The sequence below is a fragment of the Platichthys flesus genome, chromosome 15 (assembly GCF_949316205.1).
Source record: "Platichthys flesus chromosome 15, fPlaFle2.1, whole genome shotgun sequence".
Taxonomy (NCBI): Eukaryota; Metazoa; Chordata; class Actinopteri; order Pleuronectiformes; family Pleuronectidae; genus Platichthys; species Platichthys flesus.
The window spans coordinates 12,344,165-12,367,821 of NC_084959.1; the positions used below are offsets into that span (position 1 = coordinate 12,344,165).

Consider the following 23,657-nt stretch of genomic DNA (forward strand, 5'->3'; position numbering starts at 1 on the left):
TAGTAAAGTGGCCAAAAGGGCTTTCTACACATATATAAAAGACTGTAAACCGAGGGGCGTAAGATATTAAATTATTATAAATCACCATGATACATATTTGAGATTTGTATCGTGCACGGATGTAAAGTTCGCACATGTGGTCCTGTCACCTCAGGCTGAGCGGCTCTGTAGAAACAGGAGGGATCACTCTCTCTCTCCAGCCTCCACTCTCTGCAGTGGAGGTTCGGTAGCCACGCCTGCTCCGGCGGCAGCAGTGTTATCAGCGCTGGTAGCGGCAGCAGGACCCTCCCTCCGTCTCGGCTAATAAATATCCGCTGCCTGCCTATTCCAGGCATGGATGACGGCTGCAGTCAGACATGGCACTGCGACATTACACCCTCGACCTCAACCTCTCCGCGGCAGGTAAGAGGAGCGCGACGCGCGGCTAAACGCGGGAGCTCGCTCGAACCCGCTGCAGTGGGGCTGCACGCTAGCTAGCTAATGCTAACACGAAACCGCTCGCCTGTCATTGCCCTTCACGAGCGGCAGTGCACTAGTTTGGATGGAACATGGCCGATAGAGACATGTACACACACATCCTCAGGCACGCTGCGGGGCAGAGCAGGTGGAGCGGGTTAGTGGAAGTGTGCGGTGTTTAGGTGGAGGTGTGTGTTTAGTGGTGTTCTGGTCCACACGGAGTCGTGGTTCTGCAGCGGCTCGATACTTCTCCGCCGAACAATGTGAATAAAGTATGTTCAATCCTGTGTTGGGTCCAGAGCTGTCGCATAGGAAGTGGCGCATGTTCGGCCATTTTTGTAGTTTTTTATTTCGCACGTTCCTGGTCGAGATGCTGCTGAGCCCCAGCATTAACCTGCATGTGTCTGAAACACAACGTGACTGTACATTTAATCACCAACAACCAAAAAGGCGTCTACGTGCTAACCAAACAACCAGCGTGAACCATTTTGCGGTAACACTCACAAAGTTTCTATAATTTACATGGTGTGTTTAAAATGACACAGTTTTGTACTCTGATCATGTGTTCAATAGGAATCTGAAAACCTCATGGAAATATATTTTTTACATAAATTGAGTGGGGTCAAATTCGTAACGTCTCCCTCCTAAATGGAGTGTAAAGCTGCAAACAATGGGAATACTCATCCTGAATACAATGTAAACTTACCTATAGGGCATATGGCGTCATTAAATATTTACACCACGAGTGTTGCATTGTTAATCGGAGCAGTTTTTTAATAAACTTGATTATCCAACATTTACTGAAACAAGAGTAGAAAAGTAAGTGCATGGCAATATCCAGAATCCATCCCACTGGAAATAACTTTATTTTGTAATAGAATAAAAGATAGATGAGGTACCAATAATCAAAACTGTAAACAAAAAGGAGAGCACAAAGAAGGAAGGCACCAAACAGTTAAAAAAGCTAGCCCCTTCACATAATGTAAATGTTTGTATATGTGTGTTTTTATTCTGTCTGCTATGGACAAATTCTGTTTTTATATTTATATCCATTATTTTACTATGGACTTCTTTTATATTGTTATTTTCTTATCTACATCATTCTGACAATAACGTTTTATCTTATCTCATTTCCCCCACCCATAAAGTAGTTGACAAAGTCATCCATAAACAAATAGAAGGGTCATATAACAGAGTGTGTCAGAGTTTTATCCTTTGATCAGCTGATATGAGCCTTTCACAGACATCAGCGTACAGATTGATGCTAACTTTGGCTGATAAGACATTTTACACTAGACCATGCAGAAAATGTGTGCATTTATGTTGATATTTACATAAGATGTTTATATTGTTAATTGAAGTTCTATAAATTTGGTGGTATTTTTCTTCAGCAAAACTCAACTATGTATTTGTTACTCTAAGACGTGAAATGACTTATGCAGTTACACCAGCTGACGGTTATGCACAGCTTTGACTTCTAATGAAGCACTGTTGCCTTGTCGTGTTTTTATAAACAATATACAAAGGATCTAAGAACGTTTCTCTTTCACTGATGCAGAGAATTTATAACAAGTATAGATCTGTTATCATGTTGCATGCTCTGTGCTTTTCCCAGTTGACCCTGCATCGACAGTTCCTGGCCTACTGTCCATATTTCAGGAGCAGGAAATGACAGAGACTGTCCATGAAACAAATGGACATGGATATCTTGCTACTTTTGTAGGCAAAAATGGCAGGTAAGAACGACTGCTCTGTTTGTCCCACTTTTTCTTATAGATGATTAAAAGCTTTGTGATTTCCAGAAACGCTGTGTAGTTTATTAGATTAACATTTTGAGCAAAACTGCACTTTCCATTTCAATTCTGCTGTTTTGAAGCCGGTGGAGTGCTTTTATTAATCAGCCCACCATTTTGAAATGTGTTCCCTTTTCCTTGCTAGAAGAGCTCTCATTGGAGTTTTTTGGTGATTTAGTAGTAAATCCCCCTAAGTAGAACTTAGAGGAAGTTTTGGTGTGTATGATAGAACTAAGACTTCAGAGTTGGAGATTAACACTGCTGATTTGATTATCAAAATTAATGCACTCCATTAGACTCCAATTTTCCTCTCTATGTCTCATGTGGGACAACGAATGTGAGAACTCATTGGAATGATGGACAACAGGATAGGTCACCTCATTGCGTCGGGTGCAGCTCTCGTCGTTAACATGCATATAGTTGTACCCATATAACCCCTATAATGTGGGCATTTTAATGAATACATACAATTTTCTGTGCTGCTTGTGATAAAACCCTTTTAATAGGAAAAACTTTTGCTTAGTTACAGATGTCTAAAACAAGTGTTCTTGTACCAGGCACAGTAGCCACACAGATAATTCCCATCATTTTAAGTGGCTAAAGCTCTTTATTTAGCGCCTTAGTGGAGACTTGGCTGGGTGGGTGTGGTCTTGGTGCAATTAAAGATCCTACAACAAACCTTATACAGTGCTTTTTAAGGCTTCCGGTTGTGAGTCTTTCAAAATTGTTTGATACTGGGTTGAATTATAAATGTTGTATATTTTTATAAATGTACTTATCAATTTTTTTTCTGCTTCTCTTTATCTTTGCATTTCTCAGGCTTGTTGTTCTGCGCGTGCACTCCCATGGGTTGGTCACTATTGATCTGCAGTGTTACCAAGAGGACAACATTGCACAACTAGACAATGTAGGTGATTTAAAAAAAAAAAAAAAAAAACAGCATACAATATGTCAACTTTTACCTTAAAGCCAAAGCACACAGAATATATGTGCGGTAAAGTAATAACTTCTTCATGCAAATACATGTTCAAAGCATGTGTTGAGAGTAACAGTGTAGAAGTTGTCATGTTTCATAGTTTTCTTGGCACCGTTATTGGACACAGTTCTACTTGCCTTCAGTGCCCAAACACTCTTTCCAATGACTGCACATCCAGTTGTCCTCGTGTTGTGTAATTACGATGGAATCCAAACTTTACACACACAGTGAACAGTAAAAGTCATAGCTGCTGCATTGTTCACTGTTGAACTGCTGCTTATTTCATATCCCACTAGTTGATGAAAATTGTTCTGCATTTGAGCTTATTATGGTGTCTAGTCTCGGCTGTTTTTCTTTTACAGCTTTTAAATGCACTGGAAAAGAAGCTAAAGGAACTGCTAAAAGGCAATATCACAAGGATTAAAAGGTTTGTAGCTCTGCTCATGTTGTAGAAAGCTGATGGCTGTATTGCATGTCACTTGCATGTTGCAGTAATATTGATTTACTGTATTGTTCACCATTCACTCCCTCAGGCTCCCAGCTCTCATACGAGGGGGAGAAGTTGACCGATACTGGCCCACAGCTGACGGCAGACTGATTGAGTATGACTTTGACCGGGTGGTGTACGAGGAAGACTCTGCATACCAAAACATACGAATATTGCACTCAAAGCAGTTTGGAAATATCCTAATACTCAACGGAGATGTTAGTAAGTATATAAAGTACAACAGTACATGTCTCATGAGTCATCTTGAGACAGAATGTCCTCTGTTTGGCCCCACCAACAGAGCAGAGTACACTTTGAATTGATCAAGAGTAATATTCTTGATTGTGCTGGATGTGTGAGTGTAAATGAATCGTTTGCCCCGCAGATCTGGCAGAGAGTGACGTGGCCTACACCCAAGCCATTATAGGGAGTGGAAAAGAGAACTATGCTGGAAAAGAGGTGCTGATATTAGGAGGAGGCGATGGAGGCATCCTCGCCGAGGTGGTCAAACAGAAGCCAAAGATGATCACCATGGTGGAGATATCCTTTATGAGCTCTGCAATGCTGCAACTTTGTGTAGTGACTCAGGCAATGTAGTTTTTTACCTTTCAGACTTTTTACCAACCACTACAGCAATTGCACCTGATTGGTTCTTAACTAAGTGTGCACATTGACCAGAAGGTGATCGACGGGTGCAAGGTGCACATGAGGAAAACCTGCGGCAATATCCTCGACAACCTGAAGGGAGACTGTTACCAAGTGAGTGCTGCGTAAATATTAACGGGTAATCCTGAGTTATTGGAACATGAAGCTGGTTATTAACCGCCTTTAACACCTGAAGACATACACAGCTGGAACACGGTCAAACCTGAAGAGTATCTTGTATTAGAATAAGAAGCTCTGCAAACACTGGAAGTTATTCCCAGCTATAAAGAGTTATTTCACATGTATATCTTTAGTATAGAGTTGGAAATCTTAAACAGAGTGTAAATCATAATCATTGTAATTGGGAATAAAAGAATAATATCTACCAAACAAATATCCACTGCTCTTTATTATTTGTCACTTTATCATTGACTCCTTTGTCTGTGTCAGAATCCGGTAGGGATGATGACTCAGTATTTCCAGTGATCTGATTGGTCAGAAGTGGAGCTGTTGAATTGATCTTCTGTAGTTTTCTGCTAAGTAGTAGAGTCAGCATTTGTTGCCGGGTTGATTTACCCCTGCTCAAAGGGAACTAGTTTCATGACTCTGGAAATTGTGTCTCAAAAATTTGACAGTAATTCAAATTTTTACTGAATTTGAGATGAAAGCAAGATAAATGCGTATTGATTAACCCTCTATAGAGCAAGGGTGCACATTTATGAATTAACCATGTTCTCCAAATGAAAGGAGCTTGATAAGTTAACTCTCCTTCCTTTGTACGCTACAGATACTGGTCGAGGACTGTGTCCCTGTGCTGAAGAAGTATGTCCAGGAAGGACGGACCTTTGATTACGTAATAAACGACCTTACTGCAATCCCGATATCCACGGAGCCAGAAGAAGGTCTCTGTGTTTTACATATTTATATGTGGACACTGTTTTTATATATGGTTGCAATTCCCCTGATTAGTGTGTGGTGTTGTGTAAATGCAGTTGTAGGAGTTGTTGTTGCTTAACTGTCTGAACCTGTCTCAACTGGATTTGTTTAGACTCAACATGGGAGTTCCTGCGTCTCATCTTGGATCTCGCAATAAAAGTACTGCACCCAACTGGAAAATATTTCACACAGGTCAGTCTTGTTCTTGTAAATACTGCTGAGGATGTTTTGTGCAAACTTTTGATATTGTCTCTTTTTTTTTATAAATATGTGAATATTCGTTTTTGTTCAGTCAGCATTAACTGAGATGAATCGGGTCGAGAATGAGATGCCGTGAAAAGTGGCCCCACCTTAATTACATTTGCTTTAACCTAAACCTTTTTATGTTTGATTATATTTGGGCAAGACATTTTTTAGGGAGCAAGGAAATTCTACAAGGCCTGAACCTTTAGTGGTCAGTGTTTAATATAACATTTAGTTTTAAATTGTCAAACAGGGATATTTTCTGCAAAATCAACAAACGGAAAAGTCTCTTTCCATTTTATTATAACTGAATATTGGACCACACCACTTTAAGTTATGATTGCATATGTGTATCTTTTATTTCTTTATTCTCTTCATCAGGGCAACAGCGTAAACCTGTCGGAGGCATTGAGTCTGTACGAGGAACAGCTGGGAAAGCTCTCGTGTCCCGTGGGCTTCTCCAAAGAGGTGGTGTGTGTGCCATCATACTTGGAGCTGTATCCTTTCATTGGTTTTAATGCTTTAGGTATTGTTTTAACTAGTGCTGTGTCTCGTTGGTGTGATTTGTGTACTTGGCCTTGCAGCTTTCTTTTCTGAAAATGTTAAAAATACATTTTTAATAGCAAATAAAGATCGGTTGCAGGATTTGGCTTCAGTGAAACTCGACTCAGGACACACTACCCCAAACTTTGAGTTGTTGCCATTGTCATGAACGTGCTCAACAGCATCACATGTTGATGAGTCTCAGCCAGTGCTGGTCGTCTGTTTACCCAAAGTTTATTAATTTTAAAAGTGTCTAGTGTCCAATTCGCACCAAATTTGATGCTGCTAAATTGAACGGTTCTCAAAATATGAGTCACTTTCAGAATACATTCACAATTGTTTCATAGGCTATTTCTTCAAGTAATACTTTTTAACTGATTTAAAATTGTTTTTATTCTAGCTGGATTTGTATCTTATTCTTGTAGATTTGGCCCATATTGATAATTATGTTCTCACAAAGCCAACATCTTTTTTTAATAGCCTGAACCCTTCAGGTGTCTTTCGTCACATCAACCTGCCAATTTTAGAAAAAAGGCAAAACCACAGGAATAGGCCTCAATTTTAGAAACCATGACTATCTTTTCAAATCACATGCTTATTCCTAAACAAAAATACTGCACATTTTTGTTATGTTTGGTATGATCCTTAACCTACTGTGTCAGATGGGTTTTCTACACCATATGGAAAAAGTAAAGCTCTGGATTTCTCTGCTTGAATCCCCAGAAGGTGGAATGTAAATGCTGTACTCCTCTCTCTCTCTCTGCTGTCGCCTTCAGGTTGTGCTCAGACTGAACGTGACATGTAAATTAAATGCATGTCCAAGTCGAGACAAGCAAGTACTGGAGTTCCTGTGATGGTTTTAAGTCTGAGTAGTTTATACTTACAAATAACTTCAACCCCTGAACCACAAACCAGTTTTCCCAATTTGAGACACAGATTGTGTCCACAGCTGGACAAAAAGTCGTTTGTCCTTAATCTGAAATTCAGCCCTAAAGGCAGCCTGCTACTTTAACACCGGTACAGCTGTGACTACATCTGCCCTGTAATTGGCTGCAAAACACTCAGTCTGAGCACATCGTAAAGGGCTCAATGACAGTTTGATTGTCCCCTATCTATCCACCCCATTTTACCCTGCTCTTCCTTCTCGTTCCTTTTTGGTTGTGTTTCACCATTGTTTACTACAACTCACGAGTTGTATTTCATTTGTGTTATTTGATTTGGAATGTCCATTTGCATGTACGCTGAGAAAATCTGTTAGATGTTTAAACACTGATTGATACACTGACAACTTGGTGTAACTCATCTCACAAACAAGTGAGTTCTCTCTTATTTCTTTAGAATTTTTTTTCTTTTCTTGAGTTACAAGCTCAAATTGTTTGATAGGCTAATGTATAGACGCAGCGCAGCTGAAGGGAGTCGCTTTTAAGCTCTAGTTTTGTTACTGCCGCTCAAATGTGATTTGATTCTTTCAGGTTGTATCAAGGCGATGTGATCACGCCCAGTGATGACTGTAGTGTTGAAGTCCAAATGTGTTTTTAAAAGGGAAACATTTCCACCACTTTAATGCCACCTTTGTGCTTGTGCTGTTTTTATGTCATATTTTATTAGCACCTTGGTTTCTCCTGATATATTTAAAGTTTTTTTAAAGACTGTATAACGTGCATGTGAAGGACAGTGAATGTAGCTTGCATATATAGTACACAGCACGTCTACACGTGAGCAACCCTGTGGGACTCAGTTACATTTATTTATTCCATATGATTTCACCAAATGCTTTTCTGTTCCTTTCAAGATGAGACATTTTTGTGACCATTTACAATTAAAATGTTTTGGGGGGAAAAGTCTCTTGCCTTGTTTTATTGTTTTCCTCTGGTTTTAGTAAGTAATGAATAACTAGCGTAACACTGGGAGAGTTCATAACTTCCTCGAGGCCCAACAGTCCTTTTGCGGCCCTCGAGAGGAAAGCAGTACAGATGATGGATGGATGAAAGATCCATGAATTATTCTCTGAGAAAGACACCCTTTAAATATATGTTATTACCTTTTCTTTATATGGCCTTTTACCATTATAATATAATATACTGATTACATCACTGTACAAAGGAATATATGCTATTTGTGAATGTATAAAAATCAAGAATCATAATTTACATTGAACATTTTCTCAAAATACATAAAACATTGCTTAATTTACATTATATACATGCATTTCAAAATAAGAGCCATTCTTAGACAGTGTGTTCTGTCCTTTGTGGATCAGGAGGCTTGTTGGGTTCTGTACTGTCTGTTGATCTCATTGTGAACCACGTCCATGCCGGGCTCTTCCTCTGCTGTGATTGTTCGGTCGTCATATGGGCTGCCTGTAACGCAACACTGCTTTCATTATCTCTAATAAATGGGTTTAACTATATAATGACTATATCCCCAATGAGGAGCTGTTTGACAGACAGATGGACATTATGTCACCACAAAATATGTTTGAACAACATTTTCAAGGTTCAGTGTTTAGAATTTAGGAACATCTAGTGGTGAAGTTGCTAGCTGCAGCTGAATACCTCTCGCCTCACCTTCCGCTTTCAAACATGAGGGAGAACCTGTGGTAGCATTCAGTTGTCATAAAAACTCAAAAGGTGTTTAGTTTGTACAGTTTGGGCTACTGTAAAAAAAACATGTCGGCCTCTGTAAAAAGGATCCTCTCCCAATGTAAATATAAATATATCTATAAATATACACCAATATCCTACTTTTCTCCGTGTATATTGGTGTAATATAAGATAATGTTAAAGTCAATTGTCAACATATGTCAAATCAAGGTTACAGTAGAAATTGATTAATAAGCTAAAGCGATATACAAAACTTATTTAGACGTATAATATGGTTGGAGTAAAGTCCTGCTGTAAAAGCCAACCAAAGCATACAGTAAGTGTTTTAATGACTAAACCTGGCGTAAAAAAAAACTCGGCTCTCTTCACTCACCGATGCCACGAGTCTGCTCTGTTGTTTGTTGTGGTGTATTGTGGACGAGAAAAGAGGAGGAGCTGGACGAGTTGGACTGGGACGACTGAAGGGACGTCAGTCTGGTCACTGACGACTTCTTCGTAGCCTTCTGTGTAGCAGTACGACTCCATTCTGGGAAGAGAAAGTCCACAAGATATTAATATTCTTAGGTAGTTGCTCCATGAGACTGGATCTCCCTTTGTGTGTGTCCCTGAGGTTTCAGTGTTTTGGTAGTTTCTCCTCACCAATGTCAAGGGTTAAGGACAGAGGATGTACAGATTGTTAAACCCTAAGAGGCAAATGATTTGTGAATACAAGGAATACAAAAAAATGTATTTGATTTGGATTTGACGATATTAAATGTAACATCATCAGAGTTCAATGTGTCATTACTCCCTGCAATCATGCAAATAATGGTGGATCTGTGAAATGCAAGGTGACCATGTCTGACCCATGTTCTCTGCCAGTCTCATTTTGCCGCAGCACAGGTATATCCTCCACTGCCTCCTCACGTTTTCCTTCACTGCACAGTGGAACACAAATATAAAGAAACCTGCAAAAACAGAAGCATATTTTAAAGGCCACAGCAAGTCTTTTTCACAGTGTGCAGCACAAAGTCATTAGATGTACTGCTACTGGATACAGAAACAATTGTCTATTCCTCTAGGGGTCATTTCCATATGTATTTAGGTTTTACTGAAAACTGCCAGTGTGCATAAAGTCCATTATTTCTAGATAATGCTCTCTTTCTCTCTATATATATATATTTTTATAAAATTCACAAGGTGTGTGCTATAAGATTAAAATTTTACTTAAGAAGAGATTGTCGACCATTAACCAGGAGGTTGATGGTTCGACTCCTGGCACAGTCAACATTATAAAGTGTTTTCGGGCATGATACTGAGCTCTACATTTCCCACGACAGCTGTGCTGGTAGTGTTTGAATTGTGAATGATAGAAAAAGCACTTTAAAGGCCCTGAATGAATGTGATTGTGAATTGGTGAGTGTTAATACATGTTTAACATTGAGTAGTCGATAAGATCAGAGTTTTATAAACACAGTCCATTTACTATTTATCACATATTATTTTTACTACGGGTTTGAACGACTGTTGTAACATTGACTTTAAAAGCCTCAAATGCCGAACACACTATCAGACAAAGGTTGTTTTGTTTAAAAGTGTTTGTTGAGATCAGAGCTGGACTCGAGGCAGAGTGAAAGTAGCCGAGCAGATCCTGCAGGTTTGGTGCAAGTGTTCATGAGTAAGGTAGAGATGGAGTAGATTGTAATAGCTCATGCACCATGCAACTCATTTGGGTCGATAACAAAGAGTCCCAGAGAAAGCTGGTGCTTTCGTATATGGATTCAAGAAAAGTACAAAACGCTCAAATGTAATGATAAACTGTGATGTGAACCCTCACCTTGCAAGGAGTTGAAGATGGCAAAGAGGTACATGAACGCCAGGTTCACGGGCCCCCAGGCGAAGAAGGCGAAGCCCCAGCTGAGGCCCAGGAGGATGGTTATCCCCACCAAGCTGCGCACATCCTGCAGCGTGGTGCGGTGCTGCATGTTGTGTGGGTTCTGCCTCTTGATGCGACACAGCTGCACCACCACCACGATGAACATGACCACGTTGAAGAGGAAAACGACGCAGAAGTACGCCACCACGGAGACGTAGAAGGCAATGTCGTTTTTCAGCCAGCAGCTGTGGGAGAAGACAGGAGAGAGTCAGCTGGTTGGATATTTGTGTTGTGCTTTTTGATTTCACGTGTTTTGTTGTTTGTTGAGCATTTTTTACTTTGTGTCGAAAGACTCACAAGCTATCAGTAGGGCCATCGGAAAACTTTCCATAGGAGACAAGACCATAGTTATCTTTGTCGATAGCGATCACGATGATGACCACGATCATCGGGATGCCCCAGCCGGCAAACGAGAACCTCAGCATGTAGTGCGATACGTAGTTGTTGAAGACCTTGACAAGGGCCAGGTACATGTGGACGGACTCGAGTCCCATCCAGGTGAAGGAAACCAGCAGGAAGTAGTGAAGGAACCAGGCGGTGGAGATGCAGAGGCCCAGGGCGTCTGGGTAGAGCGCCAGCCAAGCATCAATCAGGAAGACGAGGTTCAGCAGCAGCAGAGCCAGACACAGCTGGATCAGGATTTTGGACGGAATGTCCTTACGCAACTTCCTGCAGGGGTTAAATGATGTAGAAGATTTGAATTTATCGTAAATATATGCACCTATTTTGTAGTATTTTGAATTAAGTACATTCTATAAAAGAATAGTACAACTTGAAGGTAATATACTTTCTGTGGCCACAGTGACCTGGATCTTTGAGCTTTAACCACCCAAAACTAATCAGTTAATCTTGGACTCTAAGTGAAAACTTAGACTTAATTTTAAAGGATTCTCTTAAGTCGTTCTTGAGATAATGCGTTCACAATGATGATCTCAGATTTTCTGAGATCACAGTGAGCTTCATCAAAATCCAATCAGTTCACGTCGAGTATTCAAATCAAATTTTAAGAAGTTTCCTGAAAAAGTTGGGATGGACCAGCCGTAAACAAAATGCCTTTGGCCACTGTCTGTCGCCGGCAGCAAAAGCCAAGAGCTTCAACCGGAATTATCAAAGTTTGGATCTGTGTTATTTATATAATGGCTCTGAATACACACCCAAACGACAAGTAGGTGAGGAGGGTGATAGACAAGAAGATGGCAGAGATTCCGCAGCCAATGTAAGTGATGAAGGTGAGGATGGTGGCTTGAACAGGATCGGTTAAAGGTTGTCTGGCGAGGTCCTGTTTAAAAAACAACAGGAGAAAAACACAGAGAAGTTACAGGAGTGATGTTTAATCAGCAAACAAAAAGATGCCTGAGAATGAGTTAGAAAATGGATCATCCTCTCACCAGCAGGATTGCAAAACTGGTTAAATGGTTGCAGCCACACGTCGTCATGTTGTCTGTGCTGTTCAGGACAGAGCAGCCGTTTTCGTTCCAGCCACCTGACCCATCTGTTGGGTAGAAAAGAGATTTTTATATTAACCTGCTTATAAGCAAGTTATTTTTTTAATTGTTAAAAAAGAAAAGGAGCCTTACTATTATATGCAAAGTCCCAGAAAACACACACGGCCTTGAAATCTACCTGGAGTTTGGGAAAAAGGCACAAGAGCATTTATGAGTTGACAGCCTCTAACGGGACCTGATGTCGGGGGGGGGGGAGGGACAGTGTTTGAAAGCAGACTCACAGGAATTGGTTTGTTGTTCCTCAAGTGAATCACAACATCGTCCTTCAGTCCTGTGATTGACAGGTTAGCCACACTCGCTCCGAGGATGCCACTGTTAAGTTTGCGTACAACCAAAGAGCTGTCCTGTGAGGCCGATTGGAGACAACACAAATTATCACTCTGGAAAAACAATTGTTTTAATGTGAAAGTCAAAAGAAAATGCATCACTTCACTTTAAAGCACTAAACCTGAAATATAATACATACTAAAATTAGCGATCAGTGGTTGTAAGCTTCCATTAACCAATGAAGGTCAAGCCGACATTCATTTTCCAGACTCATATGAGGTCACTGTGACCTTTGACACTTGACCACTTATATCAAATCACTTAATCTGACAATTTGAGATATCAAGAGGCCGAAATCCGGTTTGTGAGATGAAAGAGACTCTGACCTTTGAACAATCAGTTCAGACTTGATTCCAAGTGAACATTCATACCAAACTTGAAGAATATCCCTCAAGGATTTCTTGTTTTATCTCAGAGAGGTCACAGTGACGTTGACCTTTGACCATCAAAATCTAATCAGGTCATCTAACACAAAAAAAAATTACCACATTTGAGGAAAGTCCCTCAAACATAATTCCTGGAGGCATTGAAAACAAAGGTGATAAGAGTGATAAATATCTGTTAAAATCAAAATCCAAGAGTCTAAGTTCCCTGTGTCTCCCAGCTAATAATATTTAAGACATATATGTGAATGGGACATGGGTTGAACGTATAGACCTGGAACACCGTGCTCTTCTGGTAGAAATTGAACTGGACTCGTGAGGCCAGCTGCTGCTGCTCGGTGGTCAGGTCCTGTGTGAGGGTGGGGGGCAGCCTGATGGAGCCCTGAGGGATGGAGGAGTCTCCTGCTCTCACGCTCCTCCTCGACCTGGGATCCCCACGGACCTGCAGCACACAGAGAGACACAGGCTCAACAAACAGATTTTATCACCGGGGACGTTTTCACCGCTTGTTGTTTGGGGCAACTCTCTGCAGTAGCTTTGCGTCACATGCACAAAAACAAGTGTAGTCCAGGAAGGCACCCACAGAAATGACATTAGAAATCCTGTTTGAGATTAAAAGAAGTAGGTTGGCAGTCTGGATTTCTGACCTAGTTCACCTTGAGAATGTTTGCAGTCAGAATCAGCAATAGCCTTTCCACATGTGTATATATTCATGTGGGTGAAATCTAAAGCTTTAGGGAACTCGTTCTTTATAATTTATTTGCAAATATTATGTTATGTTGGAGAACAATTTCTAGTCATTAACAGAATTATGAAACTATCAGTATAAAAGACAACACACAATTTTACTTAAAAAGCCATAACCAGAACTTTGTTCCACTCTCAATATCCCAGTAAGTCCAGTAAGTTTTCCACTGGTGATGTTAGAGCAATAAAACACCACATTCAGTTTTTAAAGAGAAATGTTAATGATGACATACCAGTACATCAGTGGGGTCTGAGATGGAAAAAATAGTCCCCTGAAAGTTGCTGCCATCTACTGGTTTCACAGACAAAGCCACGGCCGAGGCCAAGAGGGTCTCCGCCTGATCCTTGAGGACCAGCTTCAACCCCACTGTGTCAATGATCTCTATAATCCTGATGAAACAGAGAGGAGGTGTTATTGTCTACAGTAGCAATTAATCTACTATTCACTGAGCCAGTTCAGTTATACTGGTTCCCAACCCCTGGGCCCCAGACCTGCTCAAGGTCACAGTATGAGGAATATGTGATCGCCATATTCTAATTTGTCCCCCCACAGTTTCACTATGCACCAAAATGCATTTGTTTTACACGCTCTGGGCCAAAATGTGTCAGAGAATGTTAAATAAATCCACCTGCTGCTGGAGTCGGCCAGCACCTCAGCAGGAGCGCCCAGCAGATTGCTGACGATGTGGACGGTGCTGTTTCCCAGAGCCAGGCTGATGGTCGGCCCCGACAGAAGATCCTGCAGCTGAGACACCAGCTGATCCACCTGGCTGGAGTTCAGGTTGGCCACGTCTCTGGTCAGCTTCAGCATCGCGGCGGCCTGGCGTTCAGCTGCAGTCAACAAAATGCAGACGGGACACTTTAATGATGCCATAATAATATAAACCTGGAAGTTTAAAGTGGTTCCACAATGCTGAAGTGATCACAAACCTGACTCGGTTGTGGTTACATTTGTTGTGGTTGTGGTTGTGTTGAGGGTTGTTGTCACAGTAGCATTAGAAGTGGCTGTGGTTGTGTTGAGTGTAGTTGTCACAGTAGCATTAGGCTTGTTTGTGGTTGTGTTGAGGGTTGTATTCACTGTGACATTAGCAGTGATGGTGGTTGTGTTAAGTGTTGTCATTGTGACATTAGGAGTGGCAGTGGTTGTGTTGAGTGTTGTCACTGTGACATTAGCAGTGATGGTGGTTGTGTTAAGTGTTGTCATTGTCACATTAGGAGTGGCGGTGGTTGTGTTGAGTGTTGTCACTGTGACATTAGCAGTGGCGGTGGTGTTGCTGAGGGGTTCAGCAGTCGTGTTCAGTGGGGATGAGGTTGCGTTCACAGCCGTGGTGGTGTTTGGTTGCATGGCCGTCACGTTCGGGCCGACTGTGGTGGACGGCCTGTGAACACACTTCTCATCCAGCTTCACGACCACATTTTTCCCATTTTGACTATTAAGAAAAAAGGACAGATTGAAATCTAACAGAGGAAATACGCGTTTAAAATCGGCTGTAACATTTTGTGTTATAGAAATCGTACAAACCAGGTGAGGTTGATAGACTCTTCTGTTGCATTACAAAACTTGTCAGGCTTTAGGCTCCTGTTGTCCCATGTGACCTGGGACGTCAGTGGATCCTCACTGGTATTTGAATTCCCACATATTGCTGCATGACATTTCAGATATCACATAAATGAGGAACTTTTACATCATACGTCTGTTTTTATTTTTTCTTGACTGTATGAAGTGATTTTGAATGGATTTATGGTTATGTACCTGCTCGAGTCACCAGTCCATCAAAACTGATCAGGTCATTGGACGCAAACTGATTGGTCACCGCTGCCGACACGTTGCAGATTGGAACCTCATGAGCAAAGCTGAGAATCACTTTGCAGCTTTCAAGACTGGAATAAAAAGAAAAAGGCAGAGGTGCACAGAAGTTTCAGTCACAGATAAAATGCTGCAACAGAACATACGATGTGTTGTGTTTTTAAAATGATTAATTACCTTTCTCCTGTGCTTCCACAGAACAAATGCACATCCTGCGTAGAAATATCCATTTTAGTCAACTCAAGTGATTGTATATCATTTATATAGATTACCATTTATTTTCTGTGCTTAGGCAAAATGAACAAAGAATCTAAAATGTTATTTATGTGGACAATAGGCCAGGATTACATTTGATCATAGACTGTTTATAAACATGGATGACAAGGCGTTTATTTGATGCTATAACAGCAGACTGACTTGCAATGTGTATCAAGCACTTTTATCCAATCCATGGTCGCTATTGTGCACTGTGCCTCCACATAACGTCACCAATGTGAGATGCCAGTGACCGTATCAGGATATGTTTTATTGAGGAAATGTAGGAGGAGGTGGAGATGTGTCATCCATCTTTATTTACAGTCTAGGGTTTGGCAACGGCCAAAATATTAATAAAACTCAGAGTTATGACGTGTTGCTGGCTGATTACCTTGTATTCTAATGAAATGAGGGACCAAGGACATGAAAACCTGAAAAGGAACATTCCAAACATTTGGAGTTATTTTTCATTTCATAAAAGTCAATGTATTCTTATATAGCTTGGTTTGTATATACATGAAGAAAGGCCAAATTTACCCTGTAGCTGGAGAGCAGATTGGTGCTTTTATTTTAGAAACCTGTAAAAGACACATCCCACACAGTTTGATGCAATAACAATTTAACTTTTGAATATATAAAGTAAAGACAAATACTGAAACGTAAATTCATGCATGTATGTATGCTCTGTGTGTGCACTGGAACTTACCTCGGACAAGACGTATGGCTTGTCCACCTTTGGACTCTGTATTAATATCTGAAAGGTGTAGTATGCATCTAAAAACAAAGAAGAAAAGGTAACTTGTAAAAAGCTTTCAGTTTGGATCTAGATAATAATCTGGGGGTTTAGTTATCAAATAAAAATACGAACCAGTTCTGCTGCAATACGCTGAGCAGCTGCAGTTCTTCTCTCTTTCTGAAACTGAAGTCAAATCACATTAGTTCACCGTGTCAGTGTTTACAGAACCACAGTAAAACATTGATTTTAAGTTCGTCATCGGCATTGAACCAACGTTAACGATATTTTGTCACATTACAGCATTATTTTAAATTTGACTCCAGAGGTACAAACACTTGAAGTTGGAGATTGTGTCACAACATCTCCCACTTTCTGGTCTTACATAGCTGTAGCTTCATATTTACCACGTAGAAATATGTGGTACTAAGCTTTTCCTCTTACTTCAAGCAAGAAAGTGTATCTCCCAAAATGTCGCACTGTTACTTTGAAAGCCTAAACATAGTCCTGTTATCCAGATACTTGCTGTAGCACCTTGGGCGAGAGCAGAGCGGCGCAAGGTTGTGCGTGTGTGCGCATGAACGTGAACGCAGCTCCGGGCTGAGGATAACAGTGGACAGTTAGGCTAAATTTAGGTTTCGTGTCGATTTTGAATGTCGTGGCTTATGGACACTTGGATGACACCACAGGAGCATTATGGAGGCATTTTCGGTATTTATTCTGTTGTTTTTTTTCACATTTTAAGAAGTCGTCGCCAGTTACTTCAATTATTGTACTTCAATTTGATGTTAACTTTTATACAAATTGTATTTTGTTGGTCCATCTCATACCTACTAACATGGAGGAGGGTGTATTTATGACCTGTACTCATACCAGCCACCAGAGGGCGGTAGAGATGGCATCTACCTTTACAATCTATGGTGCCAGTCAGGCCACGCACAGGGAGAAGGAAACACGCGGGCAGCAAGTATTGTCATGGCTGACAGAGCAGAGGAAGTCGGTTGCTGCTGTTCCCACAAGTCTTTCTTGTTCAAGTGGAATAGAAACCGGTCGTTTAAAAGCCTGGAAGATGCCTGGTCGAGTTTGTTGGGCTCACAAGCAGCTCTCACGAGAAACAAAGTTTTACATGTAAGTTCCTAGGTGAGAAGCTGGATCCTCATTTAGAAGGAGGGTTTGTGAAGGAGCCTTGTTGTTGCTGCTTATGTTGAATCAAGATCGTGAGGAAGAACTGTCACAAAGAGAGATTTACTGAAACATGGCACAAGATGCTTGTAAAACACTGATGCACCCTGAAAGAAATGTTCAGTCTCTCTGGTCTATGAAACAAACAACAACTGATAAAACACAAACAACCCGCCCAGAGACAAAACCTCCTCTAATAGAAGAAAAATGTATTTGCTCTAAGAAACATGTTAATCGTGTGTGTTATTGTGTGTCGATCAGTGACAAACATTCCAAGTGGTTGAACACTTCCTTTACTCACCTGGTTGACAGTTAGTTGAGTTGTCTTGATCTTCCACATATGCATCACCGGACGCCTCACTGGTGACAGATAAAACCATAGTTGAAGCATGCCTGTTAGACCCATAGACTGTATATAAAGAAGTAAAGATGCACGACATGACAGCTCCCAAAAAGTTAAGCCAAAGTGTCTTGATTGCCTTCTAGTGGCTGGCTACAGTACAGGTCATAAATCATTCCTCCTCAATGTTAGCTGATGGGAGTTTTAGCAAATCTAAATATGTATATCAAATTTATTTTCTGAACGATGGTGTCTGTCATTTTCAACCCGATTTGATCTGCCCCCTTTTCCGCTAACTCCAGTTTTGATTAGTTAATTGATGCTTTAAAAAGGGAGTTAAACCTCCTGATTGACTGCTGAAACTGCATCTCGATTGGTCGAGGTCTGACTCTGGCAGCGCCTGTATCTTCGTGTGCTGGAAACGTTTTGTCACCGTTTATATAGAGTCTATGAAGGCCCCCCCCAAAAAACTCATAAAATGTTTTAAAATGCAAGGGCAGTACTGTAAGTTTACTTTGAAAGAAAAATTGTAATTTTAGATTATATTCAAGCCTCACAGTACTCTAGTGTTTCTTGTTTTTGTTGTTAATTTGTTGAACAAGTTTGGAAGTGATGAAAACACACACTTTATAAATACAGAGGTTCTTACCACGATGCATTGCCGGGACCGTTGTAAATGCACCTGTTTCTCTCAAGTGGGTCACAGCCATTTTGTATCGGACCTGTTCAGTGACACAGTGGGTTAGTTGCGTTGACTTTTTAGGTTGGTAATTTTGTAACTGATGATTATTGGGCCCTCACCGATTCTATCTGCTGTTTTTCCTACCACCCGGATATCAGGGGACGCCTTACTGGCCGCACAGAGAGTACGGAGGATACAGCATGGAGACACGGCCTGGCTTAGATGCAGCTTCACAAAACAAGTTGTGTTTCTGAGGTATAAGGTCAGTGTTAGCAACAGATACATCGTTTTCACTCATTTCACTCAATGGAAAACAGTGGGTTATTCCACTTACTTTATTGCATTCTTTTGGCTGCATGAGACCTCAGTTTCCTGTGAAAACAGAAATGAATCCCCATTAACGTGATGGTTCCCTTCACACGCTGTGAACTACGCATAGGTTTTAAAGTTGACTTACTTGAAATAGACCAGTTGCTCTTCTGAGCCTTCTGCAAAGTAAATTGAGACAATGAAGAGCAAGTTTGAGTTAAGTATGCACTATAGAACTTTTTTAAGAAGTCATCAAATTCGCTTTGTCTGTCTAGTTTAACTTTCTCTTCTTCCGATACATTTTTGCCTGTTACAGAAAAACATGATGACAAATATAAATGCAATTCTGGGGAAATTAGGTACGGTACATTTTCATGTGTCATCATTTTGTGATTAAAACTTGTGGCCTCAGTTCAGGTGAACACAACGTCAGCTTCTTCTTAAGTTTTGATCACAGGAACAAATTTAAGATGTTTTAAATATGCATTGTTGCAAGTGCTCGTCTATCTTCCAAATTAACAGCAGCACAATTTGATTCTCCTCTATGTTTGCTGCTGTAGTGTTAGCTCCACCTAAAAACAGGTTTTCCATTTAATTACTGCGACTGTGGCAGCCCACCATTGAATGAGTCACGCCACAGTCTCATAATGATCCAACATTTTTCAGCACTTCTCATAAACATATGTAAAATATTGAGCCATAGTTCTCTCTGGTCAAACATTTCTTTGTGAGGTATAAATATATGAACTTATTAATTAATACATTTTTCAAAGTTAATTAATAAAGAAGTTGTATTAAATAATTCAGTCATTTATTCCTGAATTACTTGTCTTGTTTTTCTTAATCGTCGTTGTGATACCTGGCTGCTGTCAGTCCTTCACTGATTGGAAGAGCTACCAGCTCCTTGATTGAATTTGGATTCTTCGATCGAGTTGGCGTCTGTGTGTTGTCGGCTGAAACAGTTGTCGTTCTGCTGCTCAGCGTCGGAGCTGCTGTGTTGGATTGAGATGTTGTAGCTGTGTTGGTGCTCTTGACCGTTGTTGCAGCTGTAGCAGATGTTGTTGTGTAGCTTTGTGATGCTGCTGCTGCTGTCGTCATTGGTGTCGTCTCATTTGAAGTGCTCGCAGGTGCAGTTGGTGTAGTGGCAGTTGTTGTTGTGTAGTTTTGTGATGCTGCTGTCTTCATTGGTGTTGTCTCATTTGAAGTGCTCGCAGATGTAGTTTGTGTAGTTGTTGTTGTGTAGTTTTGTGATGCTGCTGCTGCTGTCGTCATTGGTGTCGTCTCATTTGAAGTGCTCGCAGGTGCAGTTCGTGTAGTGGCAGTTGTTGTGTAGTTTTGTGATGCTGCTGTCTTCGTTGGTGTCGTCTCATTTGAAGTGCTCGCAGATGCAGTGTGTGTGGTTGTTGTTGTGTAGTTTTGTTGTGTTGCTGCTGCTGTCATCATTGGTGTCGTCTCATTTGAGGTGCTCGCAGATGTACTTTGTGTAGTGGCAGTTGTTATAGTTGCTGTTGGGCTTGGAGACACGCAGATCACCAGCTGGTTTGTGAACACTTGGTCAAGCTGTAGAAAAAGAACATGATGTTCATTACATTTAATCATAAGCTTCAAACCGACATCATAAAACTGACACTCCAATAAGAAAACCAGTTCCCCAACATACCCAGTTCTTGATTTCTGATTCGTCTTTCTCCGGCCCAATGACATCCACAGTGACGTGAAGAGAGTAGGATGCTGTCATAATAAGCAAGGACAGAACATAGTTTGAGGAGACATAATAACCAAATGATCAAAATCAATGCAGCATTGGATGAGATATTCTTGAATCGAAGAATTTTACAGGGTCCTACGTTTCCCACGATGCAACCAACAGAAACATTTTAGGATAAATGATCACCACTAAGCTAAAACATCATCCACATCCAAAAGCCGCAGAAAACAGATATTTTACGTTGGCCAAGTTATAATCTTCGTGGCTCAAGTTGATCTTAAAGGGCAGTGTCACATTTTTTCAAACCTCACATTAGGTTCATGGTTTTTAAACAGAACAAGGAGTCAACCTTTTCACTGAAATGACTTCAGAAAGAATCTGCTCACCAACACTACGGAACAGTCAGTATTGGATGTAAAAATATGCAGCTCTCATTTATTGACTGAAACCATAATAGAAAACTACTAATTTCAAAAATATTAAAAGTGTCAGTGGTCCATGTGTGACCAGCAGTGATCAGAACTTGTCACAACCAGTTGAAATAGACGATTGGCCTGTTCTGTGGCCAGATGTTTGAACCGGAGTTGAAGTGACTCTGACAGCTTCAGTAAGTTTACCTGAGGTCGATGCAGCTGCTGTGGAGAGGGTCGGAGGAGGAAACGGAGCAGTGGAGGTGGAATTACAGGAAGTGTGACCTGAGGGAAGAAAAGCGTTTTGTCAGTCTGCACAGAAACAAATGACACAGACGATATTTACACTTCAACATGACTTGATGGATGTGACCCCCCCCCCCCCCCCCCCCCCCCCATGGAAAACACTGGACATCCTGACAATGTTTAATGGACCAGATTCAACACATTCAAATTTCTAAATCCTGTGATGGATCTGTAGATTTGAAAGACATTTATGTACATAATTAATGTAATTATAAAGTACAGAGATAATATTAGAAGTACTGTTCTACGATTGTATGCCTCCGCCCTCCAGTGAAGTTTCAGTCTATATTCATCACACATTAACGACCCCAAAACACAAGGGCTCCGGTCACTGGCTGTCACTAAATCATAACAAACAATCAGAGAAAATAAACTGAAATACAAGTAAATTGATATAATAAATAGATAAATAAAATGAAGGATTTCGATGTATTCCATTTGGTATCACCCTGGCACACTTAAAAAAAACTTGAAAGTTCAGATTTAGGTTGCCTAACATGGTCGAGAGGCCCAGGCAGACGTTATGTGGCTTATACTATCAGTATATTTACCACTTTGTTGAATGAGGAGGCTTCTCTGATTAGGAAAGAGATAGCAAACAAACTAAACTAACAGGTTACTGTAATGAGCTAGAAAAAATGTAAGACTTGTGTGCGTGCGTGTGTGATTAGCATGGAAGATGGGTCACACAGTTACAGTTTAAGAATGGAGTTATTGCTCCATTGTCTGTAGACAACCTGCTTTTTAAACTGTCACAGCTGATGTCAGTCCTCACCTGTGAGCAGGACGACCAGTAGTATCTGCAGCCAGTGCAGGTGTCTGACACGCGAGCCAGGATTCTTCATTCTGTAACAGGTCACAAATCAAATAATTGTAAACATTTTTCAAATTGTTTTTTCCTTGCCCGCAATATAAAATATCAAGTTCAAGTTTCATTGTAGTGACGTTTGACGATTCTCACACCTATTCATTTACCACAGTCAAAGGAAAGCTTCACAATGAGTCATATGAAAAACTTGAGGAACACCTTTGCCTTGGCACGCCCATGCTAATGAACGCTGTACCTCCATGATTATATCACGTCATTGTGTCCATTAGCCTTATCTCGTAATGTCCTGAAGGAGTCAATAGCGCCAAATTGACCATGTGAATGCATTCCAGTTCAGACACACCTTAAAGTAAAGGAAAACCTCAGAACAAAGACATAACCTTTTCTCTCAGCTGTGGCGAACGGCGAGCAGAAATACAACACGCCGCACTCTTTGGAGACATGAGTTTCCACCAGCTCAGAATATATTATATTCTCAATTATTATCACAAAATAATATCTCAAAACCTACTCAAGCTGTTCAAAGTACTAATGTAAAATTAAGTATGAGATATTACAGAGAGAAGTCCCTGGCAGAAAGGTTAAGCTAAAGTAACGATTTGAGCAAAACAAAAAGCAATGTTGCCTTGCTCAATTAATCCAGATGTCCTGCCTTAGTATACAGGTGTAGGTAAACAGGTAGTTTGTAGGTTGAATCCACTGATCCGCCCTTCATGAGGAAGTTGTCTACATCACTGTACCACATTGCAGCAGGTGCATCCTGTGCTCTGTTCCTCAACATATTAGCAGTGACTTAAAAATAAAGATAATAGGACAAAAATAGTGGACATCTGTTTAGTTTTTTTTGTGTAATCTTGCTGTAAGGAAAAATCTAAATGTGGTTTGAAACTAGGTTAGAGGTTTACGAAAATGTTCAATGGAATTAATACTTTTATCTGTATTTAGATGACCTATCTTGTTGAATTATCCTGAATCCCTAAAAACCAACTGTGATTCGAAATTAAGAAAAAAGAAGACAAATGAACACACACACACACACGCACACACACACACACACACACACACACACACACACAAACAGAGTCCTCAGCTTTACCTTACAGAGACGGCATACGATTGGCAGCATGAAGATCCACCAGAGCAAATCTTGACTTTGTCTTCATTTCCATGTAGCATGGCGTCCCCTGGGTAAAATCCAAACTTGAAAACAAAGTCAGGCAAACATGAGATTATTTCTTCTGTCAATAGACACAGAACTGGTTATTAATGTTGGCAGCCTGCTGTGTGCCCGGATCTACAGCTGACACATGCTTGTGTAATACAAGCCTGACAAATCACATGTTGCCACTTTACCTTGAGCAAGTCCCTATCAAATGTCCAGCTCCTGTACCGGTAGTTGTTTAGATAAATACCAAATCAAAAAGGTCCACTGTTCTCTACCTGCTACTGATATGCAAACACCACTACTGTGGACGAGGTATTTCCAGATTTGACTTCTGCTTATTTGTTCCACTATAAAGGTACGCCTCAGGGTGTG

At 40.7% G+C, this 23,657-nt stretch overlaps 2 protein-coding genes across 2 annotated transcripts; one reads left to right on the forward strand and one right to left on the reverse strand.

Moving 5' to 3' along the window:
* Window positions 1-244: 244 nt before the first annotated feature.
* Window positions 245-7,923, forward strand: sms (spermine synthase). The gene is made up of 11 exons (XM_062406296.1): window positions 245-402; window positions 2,072-2,192; window positions 3,069-3,156; window positions 3,588-3,652; window positions 3,759-3,934; window positions 4,098-4,252; window positions 4,382-4,471; window positions 5,145-5,259; window positions 5,406-5,485; window positions 5,918-6,033; window positions 6,742-7,923. The coding sequence occupies exons 1-11, from the start codon at window positions 357-359 to the stop codon at window positions 6,770-6,772; spliced, it is 1,083 nt and encodes a 360-aa protein (XP_062262280.1). The 5' UTR covers window positions 245-356; the 3' UTR covers window positions 6,773-7,923.
* Window positions 7,924-7,994: 71 nt separating this feature from the next.
* LOC133969847 (adhesion G-protein coupled receptor G2) lies at window positions 7,995-23,584 on the reverse strand. The gene is made up of 31 exons (XM_062406550.1): window positions 23,474-23,584; window positions 23,217-23,320; window positions 22,067-22,137; window positions 21,193-21,270; window positions 20,528-20,598; window positions 19,727-20,427; window positions 19,016-19,046; window positions 18,893-18,930; window positions 18,678-18,808; window positions 18,526-18,598; window positions 17,838-17,896; window positions 16,490-16,540; window positions 16,328-16,395; window positions 16,159-16,199; window positions 16,013-16,052; window positions 15,544-15,578; window positions 15,313-15,440; window positions 15,082-15,202; window positions 14,490-14,989; window positions 14,189-14,390; window positions 13,793-13,949; window positions 13,087-13,254; window positions 12,324-12,446; window positions 12,175-12,220; window positions 11,986-12,089; window positions 11,752-11,876; window positions 10,895-11,266; window positions 10,499-10,782; window positions 9,528-9,629; window positions 9,056-9,208; window positions 7,995-8,439 (listed from the first exon to the last, which is right to left on the reverse strand). Exons 2-31 carry the CDS (start codon window positions 23,294-23,296, stop codon window positions 8,336-8,338), a joined length of 4,257 nt encoding a protein of 1,418 aa, XP_062262534.1. The 5' UTR covers window positions 23,297-23,320; window positions 23,474-23,584; the 3' UTR covers window positions 7,995-8,335.
* Between the last annotated feature and the right edge of the window lie 73 nt (window positions 23,585-23,657).

Excerpts from the sequence above, each read along its gene's own strand:
- LOC133969847 (XM_062406550.1), bottom strand. The coding sequence starts at position 23,296 with ATGCTACATGGAAATGAAGACAAAGTCAAGATTTGCTCTGGTGGATCT. Across the intron at positions 18,931-19,015 it reads GAGCAACTGGTCTATTTCAA|GAAACTGAGGTCTCATGCAG; the intron begins GTAAGTCAACTT and ends CTGTTTTCACAG. Across the intron at positions 16,396-16,489 it reads AGCGTATTGCAGCAGAACTG|ATGCATACTACACCTTTCAG; the intron begins GTTCGTATTTTT and ends CTTTGTTTTTAG.
- sms (XM_062406296.1), top strand. The coding sequence starts at position 357 with ATGGCACTGCGACATTACACCCTCGACCTCAACCTCTCCGCGGCAG. Across the intron at positions 5,260-5,405 it reads ATCCACGGAGCCAGAAGAAG|ACTCAACATGGGAGTTCCTG; the intron begins GTCTCTGTGTTT and ends GGATTTGTTTAG. Across the intron at positions 6,034-6,741 it reads GTGCCATCATACTTGGAGCT|ATGGGTTTTCTACACCATAT; the intron begins GTATCCTTTCAT and ends CTACTGTGTCAG.